Source organism: Mauremys reevesii, linkage group 11 (assembly GCF_016161935.1).
Source record: "Mauremys reevesii isolate NIE-2019 linkage group 11, ASM1616193v1, whole genome shotgun sequence".
NCBI classification, from domain to species: domain Eukaryota; kingdom Metazoa; phylum Chordata; order Testudines; family Geoemydidae; genus Mauremys; species Mauremys reevesii.
Window position 1 is genome coordinate 26,887,572 of NC_052633.1, and position 18,561 is coordinate 26,906,132.

Genomic DNA, 18,561 nt, shown 5'->3' on the forward strand with positions numbered 1-18,561 from the left:
TTCGACGTCCTCTGCTCCGCAGCTCCTGCCAGGGTGGCTCTACCCCTTCATGAAGGGGTTTCTAAAATCACTAATGCCCTGTGGCAGACCCCCTCTTCCCTGGCCCCCATCTCTAAAAGAGCCAAACGCAAGTACTTCATGCCAATGAAAGGGCATGAGTACTTATACTCCCACCCACCCACCAATTCTCTTGTGCTTGAGGGGGTTAACCACAAGGAGAGACAGGGAAAACCCGGGGCCACCACAAAAAATAAAGACACGAGGAGGCTGGATCTTTTCGGGTGAAAGGTTTATTCGTCTTCCAGCCTTCAGCTGAGAGCGGCCAACCACCAAGCCCTCCTTGGCCGATATGACTTCAATATGTGGCAAGCCATGGCCAAGTTCAAAGGGTCGCTCCCCGAGGCTTTCCGAGCTATCCTTGATGAGGGCACAACACCATGGCTTCCGCTATCTCGGCTGCTCCTCTCTGGGTTGTCCACCGGCTCAGCAGACCTGCCCTTCGATGGCTGGGCCCTGTTTGCGGAGCAAGGAGACAGCAAGTTGCATGGTCTCCAGGACTCCCGCTGTGATGGGTTGGATCACAGAAAACCCGTTGGGAACTGCCAACTGATATGCCTAGACTACCTCTGAGCCTGTTTTCCCTGGCAGTTTGGGACTTCAGAACCTTGCCTAGTTTGAGCCAGACATGCTAGCCTGCTACAAACATAGACCCCAGTCTGAACCACGTCCCCTAAAAGCTCCAGGCTTAACTGAAAACAGCTTAAGAAGTGTTCCTGGCTCCAGCACTCAGATGTCCAGCTCCCAGTAGGGTCCAAACCCCAATAATAAAGCTTATACAGGGTAAACACATACATTGTTCGCCCCCTATAACACTGATAGAGAGATATGCACAGCTGTTCCCCACCCCCCAGATATTAATACATACTCTGGGTTAATTAATAAGTAAAAAGTGATTTTATTAAATACAAGAAGTAGGATTTAAGTGGTTCCAAATAATAACAGACAGAACAAAGTGAATTACCAAGCAAAATAAAACACGCAAGTCTAAACCTAATACAGTAAGAAAATGATTACAGATGAAATCTCACCCTCAGAGATGTTCCAGCAAGCTTCTTTTACAGACTAGCCTCCTTCTATTCTGGGTCCAGCAATCACTCACACCTCTATGGTTACTGTCCTTTGTTCCAGTTTCTTTCAGGTATCCTTTGGGGGTGGAAAGGCTATCTCTTGAGCCAGCTGAAGACCAAAAATGGAGGGGTTTCCCAAGGATTTATATAGTTTCTCCTTGTGGATCTAAATCCCTCTCTCCCCTGTGTAGAATCTCCTCTATAAAATGGAGTTTTGGAGTCACATGGGCAAGTCACATGTCCATGGATGACTTAAGTTCCTTACCAGCCAGGCCACATTCCTGGGAAAGCTCAGATGTGGATTGGTGTCTCAAAGTTTATTGTGAGCTTAAGTGTTTCTTGATTGGGCACTTGCTGAAAATGGTCAGCTTCCTGAGAAAAGACTAACTGCTTCACTGAGACTACTTAAAATTAAACAAGTACGTAGCCAATATTCATAACTTTGAATACAAAAATGATACATGCATACAAATAGGATTAATAGATTCAGTTGATCATGACCTTTACAGAGATATGTTACATGGCATATGTAGCATAAAACATATTCCAGTTATGTCATATATACATTCGTAAGCATATTCCCATGAAGCATTATGGGGTGCAACGTCACACCCGCACCACCAAAAAAGCCCTGGGTCTCTATGGCCCAGCCCCAGCGTGTAAGTGGTTCAAACTGCAGCACCCACAGGGCCAGGGGAGTCAGCCTCGGCAGGACCAGCCCCATAAATGAGCCAACGGCTATAAGCGCCGCCTGAGCCAACCGCCTCCATGATCTACCCAGTCAGGCTCGACCCGTAATAAGCAGGGAGCCAAACGGTCATTTTGAGGGTGCGCCCAAGGGCAAACTACCAGACTATTCCCTGGATCTGTCCTTCCCTGTGTTCTCCAACCATCTTTCCCTCTTCCTCCATGCCTGGATGGCTATAACCTCAAACCGATGTGTCCTCAGCACAGTGAAACAGGGTTATACCCTCCAGTTCCTTTCTGCCCCCCCTTCCCACCTGCATTCCCCGTCCCTCTTTAGGGACTCCTCTCACAGAGTCTCCTCGTGCAGGAGGTAAGGGGGTGACTACAGCTGGGTGCGGTGGAAGAAGTTCCTCTTGAGTACAGGAACAAGGGGTTCTTTTCCCGGTACTTCTTAATCCCAAAGGCCAAGGGCGGTCTATAGCCCATCCTGGACCTGCGAGACCTCAACAAGTACCTAAAGAAGTTAAAGTTCTGCATGGTTTCCCTGGCTTCTATTATCCCCTCCCTTGATCCGGGAGACTGATATGCCACCCTCTGCTTGACGGATGCATACTTCCACATAACGATCTTTCAAGGGCACAGACTCTTCCTCCAGTTTACAAGGGGGCCCCACCATTACCAGTTTGCAGTCCTCCCATTTGGCCTGGCAAGAGCACCGAGTGTTTACCAAGTGCATGTGAGTGGTAGCAGCTTACTTCAGGCACCAGAGTATTCAGATCGACCCATACCTTGACGACTGGCTCATCAAGGGCAGCTCCAGGTCTCAAGTCCAAAGGAATGTCAAGGTGCTTCAGGCCACACGCTGCTCTCTGGGCCTACTGGTAAACAACAAAAAGTCGACATTAGTGCCACTGCAGAGGATAGAGTTCATTGGAGTGGTCCTTGACTTGACCTGTGACAGGGTGTTCCTGCCGCTGGAAAAGTTCCACACGTTGACGAACCTCATCGCAGAAGTCGCCGCATTCCCTCTGACTACAGCCAGGGTCTGTCTGCGCCTCCTGGGTCACATGGCAGCGTGGTCTGCCGTGCCAGTCTCTGAATGTGGCCACTGCAACAATGGCTGGGGACGGTCTATTCCCAGTCCCGAGACCCTTTGGAAAGTATTACCACCATTCCCCAGGCGATACTTACCTCGCTGCGATGGTGGACCGACTCCAGGATAGTCCTGGAGGGGGTTCCGTTCAACAACCCCTCACTCCATCAAGTTGGTGTTGGATGCCTCAGACCTTGGCTGGGGTGCGCATCTCGGTGACCTCCAGACACAGGGGATGTGGTCCTTGGAGGAGGCAAAATTACACACAAAGTCAAAGAACTCCGAGCAGTCTGGCTGGCCAGTGGAGTCTTCCTGCTCCACCTGGCGGGCAAGGTGGTACAAGTCCTGACGGACAACACAGCTTCGATGTTCTACATCAATAGGCAAGGGGGAGCGCGCTCGTCGACTCTCTGTCAAGAGGCACTCCATCTATGGGACTTCTGTATCAGCCACAAAATGCACCTGGAAGCTTGTCACCTTCCCAGTGTCAAGAATACACTAGCGGACCAGCTCAGCAGGGACACAGCAGCTGATAACTGCACTTTCACTTTCATTGTACTTTGCAGCTGCAAAGTCAAAAATTGTCTAACAATCACAAGATGACAAATATGCTGAACTTAGAGTTTTGCCACATCATCACAATGCAACAAATTAAACAGAAACATGAAAATTTCAGTTGCCACCTGGCTCTTTTACTTAAAAAGACGATACTTATAACCAGACCTCAGCAGGATTACAATCCACAAGGTTTACCATATGCACTTTGCATTTGGATTTTGTTCCCTGACAGTGACATTTTGAAAATTGTTTATAGACAGATCCCAAAGTAAAACAGGAAAGGAGGCGTATGTACTGGAGGCCTGTTCCAAAGCCCAAAATTTTATTCTTCCATTGTTTTGCCAATCTTTTATTCCTGTTCAGGGGGAACAAGATATGCCCCTATTTCTCTGAATATCAGTTAATACAATGGTCCAAAGAAAATGATAAAGGAAAGAAAACATGAAACAAAAAGAAACTATCAGAAAAATCCAGTTGGGGAACAATGCTAAATGTCAGGGAAGACAATAAGGAACATTCTTTGATTTCTGGCTGCAGTTATTCACCAGTCAAAAACTACTATATCTTACATGGAAATCTTGGTTATAGTTTAGAAATGGGAAAGGCCAACTATATTTGTGTGTCCTATTTTTAATCTTTTGCATCTTATTTCTTCCCGCTATATAATACAGAATCTGGTGAAGTTTGCTTCCATCCACATACAGTGAACCTTTAATTAATTTTAAACAGTTTAAGCAGTTCAGAATCAAATTATGTTTGGCTTCCACCATGTACATGCCAACAAATGCCAACATTGCATGTCTTTAACTGGTGGTTGACAAAACATGAGATGTTTTATTCCAAATGTAAAAAGTGGGTCATTTTTGACAGCATTTTATTTGACAGCTCTTTATCCCAGAGTTTTTAAACGCTTAAGAACAAAAAAAAAAACTTCTACGTGTGAGGAACCCCCCAAATATTCAGAGCAATAGCTCATTCCCTACTAAAAATTAGGGGAAATAATGGCGGTATAAGAAGATTTGGAAAGAAAGTGTAGCTGCAAACCTAACCATGGCATGGCAACCAGTGTTTCTATAACTCAGACGCCCTCATGAAAGGTCGCTTCGTCCACAAGTACCCAGAAGAAATGAGTCAATAAGTCATCACACACACAAAAACATCATGATTATTTCCTCCTCTGTACTTCCCAGTGCATCATGTCTGCTTTGAATCCATCTTGTCTAGATTTGGAGTGACTGTCTGTATTGTGTGTATAGTACAGCGTCAAGCACATTGTCAGTGCTTAATAAAATTCACAATAGCTCATTGCCACCCCAATTTTCTATTAACATATGTAACACCTCTAGTTTTATTACCAACAGAAGAATTGCAAAATCATGTTGCAACACAAAGGAGATATTATGGTTGTATTTTTATGATGGATCAAAATTGTTTTTGCTGTTTTCAAAATAGTGATCCTGTGTCTCTGCCCTTTTAATCGGTGTCTTGGTGATAAGCATGTCTATAAACAAAAACAATGTTACTTCTCTTCCACCAGCATTGTGAAATGTGCTGGCAACTACCTGACACCCATCTTCCACCCCAGAGGTGACTACAGTTCAGTGATGCTTGTATCATACCACGCTTTAATTTTATTAAGGGGGAATCAATGGGTGTGTTCTGCTTAAAAACTGACGGCACTCCATGGGTCATTGGTGTAAACTTGCTTTGGAATCCTCTGCACTGAAAGGGCTCTAGGCTGCATGTATAAGCCAGGAGGATGGTGGTATATTCAGCTGGACATGTTCCTTGCACTCTGTACCGCAGGCGAAGCCTCTGTATTATTACAGCACACCTTGAAGGAACAGCATCAGGTTGAGAAGTCAAGCACCCAAATGACAGGAAAGGTCTGAGGCACAACAACAGGTTAAAAATGCATCAGGCGGCCAAAAAGCCCAGCAGGTTTTTAGGAAGAGCATTTGTTAAATGATTCAAACACTGTTTTGGTCACCCACCGAGGCAATGCTGAGCTAACAGAATGTGATAGGGAAGTGGGAGGAAAATCAGCCTGCTTCCCAGCGAGGGCACACAGCCAGGGTCACAGCTGCTCAGGGAAACCTCCATTTCCCCTCCTTCTGCTGCTTTAACTTTCGCTTTCCTCTCAATCGCTGCCTTCTAGCTCCAGCAGGCCTTTCTCAGAAACCACGTGGCTCAGCTGTTCCCAGTTTAGCTCACCCCTCCTGCCTCCCTGGCACTGTCACCCAATCAGCCAGAGACCAGCCCGCGTTTCCTGGACCTCAGTGCCTGCCAATGTGTGGTTAGGCTAGGGTAACCACAGCAAATGTGAAAAATCGGGACGGGGTGGGGGGTAATAGGAGCCTATATAAGAAAAAGACCCCAAAATTGGGACTGTCTCTGTAAAATGGGGACGTCTGGTCACCGTAGTCAGGCTGCACAGCCTGCTGTGGTTTGTAAAGTGTGCGCTTCTGGGCAAATGCTTCAAATCCTAGGACTGGAAGAAACTTTGAGGTCATGGAGTCCAGTCCCCTGCACTCATGGCAGGATTACGTCCTAGACCAGTGGTGGGCAGCCTGGGAGCTGCATGCAGCCCGTCGGGTAATCCGATTGTGGGCCGTGAGACATTTTGCTGACACTGACCATCTGCAGGCAGCTCTCCACAGGGCTGTCCCTAGCCATTTGGGTGCCCTATGCAGCCCCCCCCACGGGGAGCTGTGTTGGGCCCCAGGCCTCCCACCCCAGGGCCTGGGAGGCAGGACCTGGTGGGGGGCACTTTTGGGGGCCCCACAGACCCAAAGTAGCCCTGGGGATTAGTAGGGGGCCAGGAGCAGTCCACTCCACTTCCCTCGCCCCGGCCCCAGCCGTGTCGCTTGGGGGAGGGGGCTTGGGAGAAGGGATCCCCCACACACTCACTGGCAGCGGCGTGAAGCGCAGCAGCCCAGCCCCAGCCCGCTCCACTCCACCAGCTCCCAGCCGTGGTGCTCTGCTTCCCGCCGCCGGTGAGTGCAGGGTGGGGACCCTTTCCCCAACACCTCCTCTCCCCCGAGCGACACGGCTGGGGCCGGGACAAGGGAAGTGGAGCGGGCTGGGGCCACGGTGCTCTGGTTCCTGCTGCTGGTGAGTGGGGGGGGGCTGCACTCACCGGCGGCGGAAAGCGGAGTGACACGGCTGGGAGCTGGCGGAGTAGAGTGGGCTGCTCCACTTCCCGCTGCTGCCGATGAGTTTGGGGTTGCTGGGGGAAAAGGTGGAATGGGGGCGGGCTGGGGGCAGAGCAGGGGGGAATGGTACGAGGTGGGGCGGAAGGAGTTGTCCAGGGCCCCATATCCCCCTAAGGATAGCCCTGCCCCTTGCAGTGGGCACAGACGGAGCTGGTGCTGCCGCGTATGCTGCATGCAGCAGCCTAGGGCACCATGAAATTTGGGGCAATTTGGGTGCATGCAGGCCATCAGGGTAATCTGACTGTGGGCTGCAAGACATTTTGCTTTCGTTGACTGTCTGCAGGCACGGCCCCTGCATGACCATGGCCACTGAGAGCTGCAGGGGCAGAGCTGCCCCAAATTTCATGGTGCCCTAGGCAGCTGCATATGCTGCGTATGCCTAAGGATAGCTCTGCCCCTGCAGCTCTGAGGCCACAATTCACCGTTCCCGGACAATGAGAGCTGCAGGAAGCAGCAGCCAGCATGGTCACTGGAAGCTGCGGGGGCCGTGCCTGCAGATAGTCAATGAAAGTAAAATGTCTCGCAGCCCACAGTCAGATTACCCTGATGGCCTGCATGCAGCCCGCAGGCAGCAGGTGGCCCACCACTGTTCTAGACCATCCCTGACAGGTGTTTGTCTAACCCGCTCTTAAAAATCTCCAATGACGGAGATTCCACAACCTCCCTAGGCAATTTATTCCAGTGCTTAACCACCCCAACAGCAAGTTTTTCCTAATGTCCAACCTAAACAGCCCTTGCTGCAATTTAAGCTCATTGCTTCTTGTCCTCTCCTCAGAGGCTAAACAGGACAATTTCTCGCTCTTTAACTAAAACAGGGGCGGGCAAACTTTTTGGCCTGAGGGCTGCATCGGGTTTCAGAAATTGTATGGAGGGCCGGATAGCGGAGGCTGTGCCTCCCCAAACAGCCAGGTGTGGCCCGGCCCCTGCCCCCATCTACCCCCCCCCCCCGCTTCTCATCTCCTGACAGCCCCCCCCAGGACCCCTCCCCCATCCAACCATTTCTTCTTCCTGAACACCCCCAGGCTCCCCACCCCTACCTGCCCCCCACCACTGCCCTCCACCACCCCTGCCCTCTGACCGCCCACACCCCTAGCCACACCTCCGGCCCCTAACCAGCCCCCGAACTCCCCTGTCCTCTATCCAACCTCTCTACACCACTCCCTGCCCCCTTACCATGCTGCCTGGGGCACCGATGGCTGGTGGCGCGGCTGCACCAGGACAGACAGCCGTGCCGCCCGGTCAGGCTGGGCTCTGCAGCCCCGCTGCCCAGAGCATTGCACCCACGAAACAGTGAGCGGAGGCTGTGGGGGAGAGAGGACAGTGGGGGAGAGGCCAGGGGCTCGCCTCCCAGGCCAGGAGCTCAGGGGCCAGGCAGAACGGTCCCGTGGGCCGGATGTGGCCTGCGGACCGTAGTTTGCCCACCTCTGAACTAAAAGCTAATCTTCAATTCCTGGAGCCTCCAGGACAATCCTGAAGGGTTGGCAACCCTAGCAGACAAGTCATCTGGGAAAAGGTCTGCCGAAGAGCTCTGTGGACCTTGAGAGCTTGTCTCCAACAGAAGTTGGTCCAATAAAAGATATTACCTCACTCATCTTGTCTCTCTCATATCCTGGGATGCACACTGCTCCAACAATATGTAAACAGTGCTTTGGCTAATTGAACAGCTGTAGGCAGTGCACTATCACAATGATCTTAAAAATGGATACATTGAGGGGCCATGCTGAGAAAGGGTTCCCATAGTACTCCACCGCAGTACAAAGCCACATACTTTTGTACTTATTGGTTCATGGTCACTGGCCACAAATCTATGATTGACAATCCATGGTTTGGTTCTTATAACAGCAAAAATCAGAGGGCTATATTCTCAATTAGATGTACAGGGATAAAGCTTTATAACTGCCGTTAGTGTCTATGGGAGCTGGGTGACTAAAACCATAGTGCAATGAGTTAAGAATAACTACTTAGTTGGGCATTGGTCCTGGTTGTAACTTTATTTTTATTATTAACATGTGGTGGTAGCACCCACAGGCCCCCTGTTAGGATCCCATTGTGCTAGCTAAGGCATTGCCCCAAAGAATATCATCTGTATTCTTAATAGAGCTGAACATGAATTATTTGTAAGATTAAAATACAAACCCATCTTCAAATAAAATTAAGATTGTGATTAAAATACAATACAATAAAGGAAATGGAAAGTTAAAGCTAATGCACGTATAACAGGCCCTATTCTGTATTGATGTATCCAGTGAAACCCCATTGGAGGAATACTGCTTTCCGACCCATGAAATGGGCTCCATGGATGCAGAGATTGACCCACACAGAGCACATTGTTTGATTGCGGACTTTATTGCAAATTGGGTCAAACAGCGCACTGGTTTCCACCTTTTCAATCCATTATTCCATTATACATCAAAGCAAAATTTCCCCATTATGTGTGCACAGTGCCCAGAGACACAATTTTGGCACCACAATCCTTATTTTAATTGGGTTGTCCCATGAACAGTTCCACAGAATTCAAAATGTTCTAATGTATTTTGTGGCTAATGCAAAGATCATGATGTCAACTTTACGAGTTTTTCCCAGAACATACTGTTTTAAAAGTGGGAACTGTAAGTCCTCTGTTGAAAAAAAAAATCGTATTTGGATCATCTACTAGACAAAGCAAAAGAACTACATTCAGCTTGTCTTCAGTGTGAGTTCTTAAAACAAAGTTGACAATCAGAGTTGTTCAACAGATTAAAAAACAAATAAAAAATGCTGATGACAAATGGAAACTATTTTAAATAATTTACCCTCCCAATCTCCAAGCAGAAGTAAGAGGCTTAATGAAAAAGTATGGGCCTCAAGCCAACGGTCAAAAAAATCCTCCATCAGTACCTTGGAGAAGTGTGTATAACTATGCCAGGGGTAGGCAACCTATGGCACACATGCCGAAGGCGGCATGCGAGCTGATTTTCAGTGGCACTCACACTGCCCGGGTCCTGGCCACCGGTCCGGGGGGCTCTGCGTTTTAATTTAATTTTAAATTAAACTTCTTAAACATGTTATAAACCTTATTTACTTTACATACAACAATAGTTTAGGTATATATTATGGATGTATAGAAAGAGACCTTCTAAAAATGTTAAAATGTATTTCTGGCACACGAAACCTTATACTAGAGTGAATAAATGAAGACTCGGCACACCACTCCTGAAAGGTTGCCAACCCCTGCTCTATGCTATGTACTTTGACCTGACACATGCATGTCTGAAGACAATATGAGTTTTGCTATTGACTTCAATGGCAGCAAGACTGAGCTGTCAGTGAGGCAAGCCCTAAAATGGTCATGCTGAGATATTCTAGTCTTTTTCTCCTTAAAGACATAAACCCTCCTCTTGTGACTTAAGCAGGAGTTGGGGCCACGCAGAAATTTGCAATATGGGCCCCTAAGTTATCTGAATGTCAAGGTTAGGTTTCACTATCGGGTTTCTTAAAGCTATGGCACCAGCACTTTGCAGCAAAACTAGTGCAGCTTTTTACGGAATGCCTTTTTTAAAAAAAACAATATATCAAAAAACATCATGGGGCACTGGAAGGGAAAAGTTTGTTTGATTTTAAAGCAAAATGCAATGGTGAAACCAAAGTATGCAGGAGGTGCAACACAAGCAAGTTGTCATACAATGCACCACTAAAAGTCAAAGCTAGTGAGGAGAACTTGCATTGAAATGAGCAAAGAGTCCTGTGGCGCCTTATGTAGACTAACAGAGTATTGGAGCAGTATAGTTCTGTTAGTCTATAAGGTGCCTCAGGACTCTGCTTTTACAGATCCAGACTAATACCCTCTGATACTTGCATTGAAATGATTTTTCCCATGGAATTTGGTGGTTTACTGATTTACTGTGATCTTTTTGTCACAATTCTCAAACATGAAAGTTGTAAGTGCCTTAAACATGCCCAGGAATGTGGTTTTTAGCATATGCACCAGTTTAAATGTTTTTGACCCCTTTTTGAGGAATTAATAATGAAAAATTAAAACCTTTCAAACTCCCAGTAAATCACTTAAGTAGACATGGCACAAGACGTGGTTGTACTCAAAAGTCAATCTATGGCTGCAAGCTGAACTCATGTGCCTTTCTTTGCAGGAACAGGAGATAAAAACAGGACTTTGTCTAGTGGAGATCCTTGGAGAAAAGGCGCACTGCTTTGTGTTACCATTAGTAGTTTTTTAAAGTTGATTGAGAAACATTTGACTAAGCATAATGTGGTGAGTGGAAATTGATGCATGGCAGTTAGTCCTATTGAATGGGACGGTGGGGAGGGTTGGGGAGGTTAGCCCCGTGGAGCAGGACGGTAGGTGGGGGCTCTGCGGGGGGGATGTTAGCGTGTGGAGCAGGGCGGAGGGGAAGGGGCTCTGCGGGGGGGGTTAGCCTGTGGAGCAGGGGGGCTCTGTGGAGCAGGCCGGTGCGGGGGGGGCTCAGCCTGTGGAGCGAGGGGGGCTCTGGGGGGCTCAGCCTGTGGAGCGAGGGGGCTCTGTGGAGCAGGCCGGTGCAGGGGTTAGCCTGTGGAGCGGGGGCTCTGAGGGGTTAGCCTGTGGAGCAGGGGGCTCTGTGGAGCAGGCCGGTGCGGGGTTAGCCTGTGGAGCGGGGGCTCTGAGGGGGTTAGCCTGTGGAGCGGGGGCTCTGTGGAGCAGGCCGGTGCGGGGGTTAGCCTGTGGAGCGGGGGCTCTGAGGGGGTCAGCTTGTGGAGCGGGGGCTCTGAGGAGCAGCCTGTGGAGCGGGGGGGCTCTGTGGAGGAGCGCGGGGAACGGGGAGGGTAGGACACTGTCGGGAACAGCCCCGTGTCGGGATTGGCCCGGGCGCTGGCCGCGTGGCTGTCGCTTTTTGTTGCTGTTTCTCGGCTCGGTTTCGTTTTGCCGGCGCAGCGGCGGAGCGGCGGCAGCAGCTGGGTCCGGAGCCTCCTCTCGATAGGCGGGTGAGTGGCCGCCGCCAGCCCCCAGGGCGGAGGGCGCGCGGTGCCCGGCCCGGCCCCGGCCCCGCACAGGGAGCTGCGGTCCGCGCAGGCTGCCGGGCACGGAGGCGCCCCCGGGCCGTTTGCCCGCCCGCCCTGCTGCTGGGACCCGCGGGATTGAAGAGGCCTAAGGGGAGCAAGGAGGGACGGGTGCTCCCGGGGCTGCAGCGAGCCTCGCGGAACCCGCCAAGTCACTTCATCTCGGGGCGCCCCGGGGCCGGCGAGGGGGTTAACGCCGCTCCCCTCCATCGGAGCGCTGCTGCCGGCTGGGGGCAGGGTACCTAGGGGGACGCTCCGTTACTGTAGCCCCGCTCACGCCTGCTCAAGTGCGGGGAACATGAGTCCCACCGAGCGGGAGAGCAGCAACACAGGGCAAAGTCGGATGGAGCACAGGCCTTACTCATGCAGTTTAAAGGGGGACACTACCACGGTGAAGATCACCCCTCAGCCTGAAATGTTGTTCACCTGTTATTGCAAATAACACTCTTATAACTGAGAAAGATTAGAGGGGGAAACAAGCTGTTTGTTTGCCATGGGCATTTGACAGCACGTATAAGGTTGTTCTCTGTATGTGTGTTCCGTACAGCATTAGGCAACAGAAAGATGCTTGTAACAAAAAGGAAAACGTGATTGCCGAACCAGAAGGAAAAAGGGGCAGTTGCAGTGACTGAAATTACTTTTAATTCCCCTTTTTTAAATGAGCCGGCTTCAGACTTGTCTACAGTGTAGATCTGAACACACAGGGACTGAAGTTAAACAGCAAAATGAAAGTGTGCCTGGAATCAGGTGTACAAAAATGGCTGTGCAAAAAGCAACAAAAGTATCTGTCAGTTATGGGGCAAATCACAAAACTCACTCACCAAGTGGTCCAGAACAGTAAAGCTACCAGGAGTTTATGTTGTTCTTCATATTAAAAAAACACGGAAAAGTAAGTTTGATGCTGGGTACCAATCGCTCTTTAGAGATCAGCGCTTATTATTCAAACTGTGTTTTGTTTTAAAAAACAAACCCACAAGTCTTTGACCCTTTTCACTAGGGTTTGAAATTATGTAAGAATGACTTTAGAAATGCAGATCTGAGGTCTGGCTGAGTTGAACTTGGCATGACTGAGGGAAGAGAAAAGAGGCAGAAGTGGCTATATGCTACCTTGGCAGCCACCTGGGGTCTTGCATAGCCTCAGCTATAGTTAGCGGGAGAGTAGACAAGCAGGAGTGTTGAGTTGTGGAAATGTAAGTAAGTTTCAGGGGCTTGTAGACTTTGCAATTCAATTGACTTTGGGTTGTGGGATTGTTTTAACTCTTAAAATGAAACAATCAAAATGAAAGGTTTAAGATTATTAAAAGAAAGAGAGAGAGAGAGAGAAGTTAAAGTGAAAAATTGCCAGTATGCATCCTTCAGGAGGCCTGAATTAACTTATTTTAAAAGAAAGGAATGAAGTGAAGTTAAGCCCATCCTTTGCACAAAGCCTGAGCAGTAGAACTTCATGCTGGGAATAAAATCCATTCCCCACATGCACCCTACCAGGGGGCAGGCTCTGGCCAAGTAACAATGACTGCAACTTGATCCTATCCTATTATACTGACCACAGCCCCTCTGCATCAGCATCACAAAGTATTCCGATGACTGGATTCACAGTCACAGATCCAGTGGTCCTTCCTATGACTCCAAACCTCTCCTTGAGTCAGTGGAAAAACCCTGACCTTAGTACATGGAAATGTAGAGCCTCTTCCTTTGCCCGGCAAGGTATTGGAAGCAGGAGCCACAGAAGAGCTTACCTCTATGTTATTCTACCCTACAGCGGGTGCAGATGTCTTTGCTAAAGCATTTAAGAACAGGTAGGGAGATTTCAGCCATGCAAGATGACTTGTAAATGGCAGCACAGATCCTGCAGGAACTATGCTGCCTTGGGGGAGCGCCACAACAAAACACAAAAAAAGCCACTCCTTTACAGAATTGGACATTCCCATCTCTTCATATTCCCCAGATATGTAGCGTTGGGAACCTATATCACCTGCTTCCTCTGAGACTTGAAGTTTTTTTAGTACCATATCCCTTTCCTAAATAAATACACAGAGGGGTACAACTTGGTCCCAAGATTTTAGGAGGGCATAATGAAGGAACATTGTATTAAGAACATAGTACACCTCTACCCAGATATAACGCGACCCGATATAACGCAGGTTCGCATACAACACAGTAAAGCTCTGACATGCTGCTCTGAGCAGCGTGTTAAGGGTGCCAGGCTGGGCTGGGGCCAAGGGGTTGGATAAGGGGCAGAGGGTCTCGGGGGCAATCAGGGGCTCCCCCCCCAGGGTCTGGGAGGCAGGAGCTGGGGGGGGGGCACTTTTGGGCCCCTGCAGTCCCAGAGTGGCCCGGGGGATTAGCGGGGGTCTGGGAGCAGCCCTCTCCACTTCCCTCGCCCCGGCCCCACCTGTGTCGCTTGCGGGAGGGAGTTTCGGGGAAGGGATTTCCCCCGCACTCACGGGAGTGGCGGAAGCGGAGCAGCCTGGCCCCAGCCTGCTCCACTCTGCCAGCTCCCAGCCACAGTGCTCCACTTCCTGCCACAGGTGAGTGCGAGACCTTTCCCCAACCTTCCCCCCCCCCCCCCCAACATGTCTGGGCCCGGGCAAGGAAAGTGGAGCAGGCTGAGGCTGCATCGCTTTGCTTCCCACCGCCGATGAGTAGAGGGGACGTCCTTTTCCCAATCTCCCCACACTCACCAGCGGTGGGAAGCGGAGCGCCGCGGCTGGGAACTGGTGGAGTGGAGCAGGCTGGGGCCATGTTGCTCTGCTTCCTGCCACTGCTGGTGAGTGCCTGTCGGGGCAGGGTGTGTGGATAGGGGTCGAAGCATTCAGGGGACAGGGAACAGGGGGGTTGGGTAGGGGTGGGGTCCTGGGGGTGATTAGGGACAGGGGTCTCTGGAGGGGGCAGTCAGGGAACAAGAAACAGGGGGGCCAAAGCAAGTTCGATATAACACAGTCTCACCTATAACACAGTGAGATTTTTTGTCTCCTGAAGACTGCGTTATGTCGGGGGTAAAGGTGTATAATGAAAAATGAAATGTAAAGATCTTGGATACTTGCATACCTTTTCAAAGAGAACGTGCACAATTAGAGAAATCACTTTCAGAGGGACTTAGGAGCCTAAGTGACTTTAAAAATCTAAATCAGAAGGGACCATTATGATCATCTGACCTGCATAACATAGGCCACAGCGTTTTGCTAAGCGATTCTTTCCATGACCCCATAATTTCTGGTTGAACTAGAGCAGTGATTGACTGAGGTTTACGAGCCACAAATGGCTCTTGAATGTGTATCCTGTGGCTCTTCACAGCATATGATATTAAAACAGTGGTTTAATTATTAAGCAATCAGGATGCTTTTACTGTGTTATTAAACATAGCAGGTTAGACGGACACCTGTCAGAGATCACCTTGATTGATCAGTCCATCACTGTTCACAGAGAGAGCGCCGATCACTAGCCAGTCCTTCAGCCACCCGCCGGCCAGGCTGTCAGTGGCACCAGACAGCCGATTGGCATAGCACATCACAGCCCAGAACCCCTGAGTAATCCGCCAGCCTCAGCTTCCCAAGTAGCTAGGTAGGCGCACACCACCATGCCCAACCCTGTCAGAGATAGTCCAGATAATTCTTAGTCCTGCCTTGAGTGTGGGGGCCTGGACTAGAAGACTTTTCTGCATCAAAACTGACACTTTCATGCAAAACATTTGACTACAACCGGTCAGCATTTTCTGACAAAAAATGTTGTCAAAAAATTCCTGACCAGCTCTACTGCTAACCCAGTCACTCTGCATAGTAATGCAGTTGCTCTGTGGCTCAAGTGTTATTTCATACTGTGGCCACTCTCACTCAAGGTAGGCTAACTGAGGAGTTAGCTGCAATCTAGGTAACAGATTAACTGCAGTGAAGCCTGAGTAGTCATGGTGCGAGGCAGGGGAGGAAGCAAGTAGAGTTTCTTTATATTTTTCCATTTAAAGGGAGCCTATCCAGTTTTCAGTATTGAGTTAAAAGTAGTTTCAGGTACTACGCCTTCACTTGAGTTCCCTGACCATTTCTATGGGTTAGCACTCACATTTTTAGGTCTTTTATATTCTTCATTCTCCTACTGATGGGTTAAAAATTCATACATGCAGAAGGGGAAATTGAATGTGAGACCTCAGTCCTGCAATATACAACATGCAAGCAGCCTGCTACTCCTACACAGAGCTCTGTTGGAAGGTCTAGGACTTCATAGGGGAAACAGGTCTCTATGCAAAGGGCTGTCAAATGCACAAAATTAACGAATTGGACAGGGATCACTGTTACAGCAATCTTAAATGTTCATTATAACAAAAATAGGTAAATGTTTTCAAAGAGAAGTGTGATTTCTTTTTTAAGTTGACTCTCCATTAAATAAAGATGTAAATTTTACAAATTCTTCTTTGCATCATACCGTCAATCAGAGCTGGTTGGGAAAGGATGTTTATTTCCATGCAAATTAAATTGTCGATATTTTCTTGAAATTTTTGGGAATTTCTGAAAACTTGAGAACCAAACATTACTTTGTTTTTTTGACAAAAACCTAAACATTTTCTATTAAAATAACTATACTAAATGTTGGGGGGAAATTAAAAAAAACATTTCCCATCAAAAATAGCTCTACTCTTAAATATCTTGTATTGGGATGTAGGTATGAATAAGATTCGTGTAATTTTAATAAACTTTATTCATCTTGATTCCACAGGATGACTCAGTGGTATCAGTTGCAGCAACTTGATTCCAAATTCTTGGAGCAAGTACACCAGCTGTATGATGACAGCTTTCCCATGGAAATCAGACAATATCTGGCACAATGGCTGGAAAATCAAGACTGGTGAGAGCAAAATGTTGTAATAGGTATAGGAATTTGCCATTAAATTAGTTGACTGGTGATGCTTTTGAAAGTTATGGTGCCAGGTTCTGGCCTTGTGTGCCGATGGCTCTCATTGATAACCATGCATGCACGTGCTAGAACAAGGTTACCTCTGCTGTACAGGGAGAGCAAGCAGCCACTTAGGGCAGCAAACTGTTCAGTAAATTTTTATCAGAGTGACCATTGGGTGCTGGGTACAGACATTTAGTAGTTGCCTATGTGGCTGCTAGTCACTGTTTCCCATGGACTTCCTTCCTTCTGGCACTTACCAGTCTGGTCTAGGCCTATTGGGTAGTGCAGGGATTGGCTGCTGAGGGGTACACAGTTGTTTCCCTGTTTGGTTTGTCTACCAGAAAGAGATGGACAATTATTATTAAAGGGATATATGGGCCAGGTGTTTAGCGTCATCTCCACTAGCAAACTGAAGTATTGCTAAAATCTCTAGAGAATATCTTTTTACAGAGCTTCATTAACATGCAGATGAATAGATCCCACTTCCAGCTCCTCAGTATAGTGGAAATTAAGGAAAAATACATGTGTAAATACACAATGTTGCAAGAGTAACCCTAGGGAAAAAAGCAAAGGAAGTATTATTCATTTGAGATGAAAATCAAGGAATAAAAGGGTTACAGAGAGAGGAATTGAGTGAAATCTACAGATGCCTATTCAATGCTTTTAAAAACTAAGACCAGAATCTGAAAAAATGCATTCACTTAAACTGATATTTTAGAAAGACAACAGTTGCATTTAATATTAAAGATGCCTTAAATATCCTAGGGAGCATGCGGCCAACAATGTTTCATTTGCTACGGTACTGTTCCATGACCTCCTGTCACAGCTAGACGATCAGTTCAGTCGGTTTTTAATAGAAAACAACTTTTTGTTGCAACACAACATCAGGAAAAGCAAACGTAATCTTCAGGTATGTGTGTAAGTTGTTTGGATTCACACAGGCATACTCCTGTCATTTTATTAGGGTCTTATTTTATTCAAGAGAATATTCTTCTAATTTAAACACAATCAAGTTAAAGGTTATACCCCCTCTGAGGTTTTTTGTTAAAACTTATGAATGGTACAAGTAACTCCTGAGTACACAGCAGTTTAAAGAAATGATTTTTTTTCCAGTTTACTATGTTTATTTGGTAGCACTTAGGAAAAAGTGAAGAATTTATACAATCTATTCAGTTTTCCAGGCGTTTGTGTGGGGGTGTTATGCAAGCAACAGGGGGGAAAAAACATTTTTCAAAAGAAGTTATGGAGCCACAAAAAACTTAGCAGAGGGACTTTGGTTAAAAGAAATTTCACCCATCCATTTCTTTTAAATTGACTTGATTTCAGTAATAAATTTAATCAATTTGTACTTTAAGAAAATTGGAAAGGTGGGTTTAATAGGTGTTTTCCAGATTCTTTTTAAACTAGATCCTGCAAACAGTTTTCTCATACCTATTAAAAACAAAGTAGTCTGAAAACTATCCAGAGGCAAGAGAGTTTGCCTGTGAAATGACATTGTAGAATCTGTATCAAGAAACAGATCCTAATGAAGAATCTCAGTGAAAAGATCAAGTGTTCCCTGCACATGTTCTGCAGCCCCAGGCTCTGTAGGATTATACCAAAGAAACGAAAGTGGTTTATATTATGGAAAGGATCAGATAACGTTAGTCTCCAGTAAAGTCAGCAGAGGCAGTATCAGTTTCAGTAATTTGATTGACAGTGGCAAGTTATAAAGAGTAAAAGCCACAGTACTAATGACAATGTTGTACTATAGGCAAAGAAACATGATACTGAACTAAAGAGGAAAGGGAATAAAGCACTTGGGGATTTATATATTGTAGGACACTGCAGAATGTGCACCTAGTGGATTTTATTAGTTAGTGTATTCACTGGGCACAGTCCTGCCTTCCCACCACCAGCTCATTCCTCCACAAGACTGCAGCTATTGCAGAACAGTGCTCCCTAGTGCAAAGAGAGTAGGGAATCCTAC

The 18,561-nt window shown here is 47.6% G+C and overlaps 1 protein-coding gene and 1 long non-coding RNA gene across 7 annotated transcripts in view; one reads left to right on the plus strand and one right to left on the minus strand.

Moving 5' to 3' along the window:
- Nucleotides 1–441: 441 nt before the first annotated feature.
- Nucleotides 442–3,148, minus strand: LOC120374632. Its single transcript, XR_005586182.1, has 3 exons — nucleotides 3,006–3,148; nucleotides 2,603–2,692; nucleotides 442–513 (listed from the first exon to the last, which is right to left on the minus strand). It is a non-coding gene; the product is annotated as an uncharacterized LOC120374632 (long non-coding RNA).
- A 7,758-nt stretch (nucleotides 3,149–10,906) lies between these two features.
- The window catches only part of STAT1 (signal transducer and activator of transcription 1), a 45,386-nt gene continuing 37,731 nt past the window's right edge, over nucleotides 10,907–18,561 (plus strand). For 4 of the 6 annotated variants that reach the window (XM_039494596.1, XM_039494599.1, XM_039494600.1 and 1 more), the window contains exons 1-3: nucleotides 10,907–10,926; nucleotides 16,413–16,541; nucleotides 17,358–17,502. In XM_039494596.1, the coding sequence (XP_039350530.1) occupies nucleotides 10,922–10,926; nucleotides 16,413–16,541; nucleotides 17,358–17,502 (279 nt within the window). In that variant the 5' untranslated portion in view covers nucleotides 10,907–10,921. Of the gene's footprint in view, nucleotides 10,927–10,974; nucleotides 11,013–11,483; nucleotides 11,634–16,412; nucleotides 16,542–17,357; nucleotides 17,503–18,561 lie in introns of those variants that run through there. The other 2 variants (XM_039494598.1, XM_039494597.1) reach the window with 2 other exon arrangements.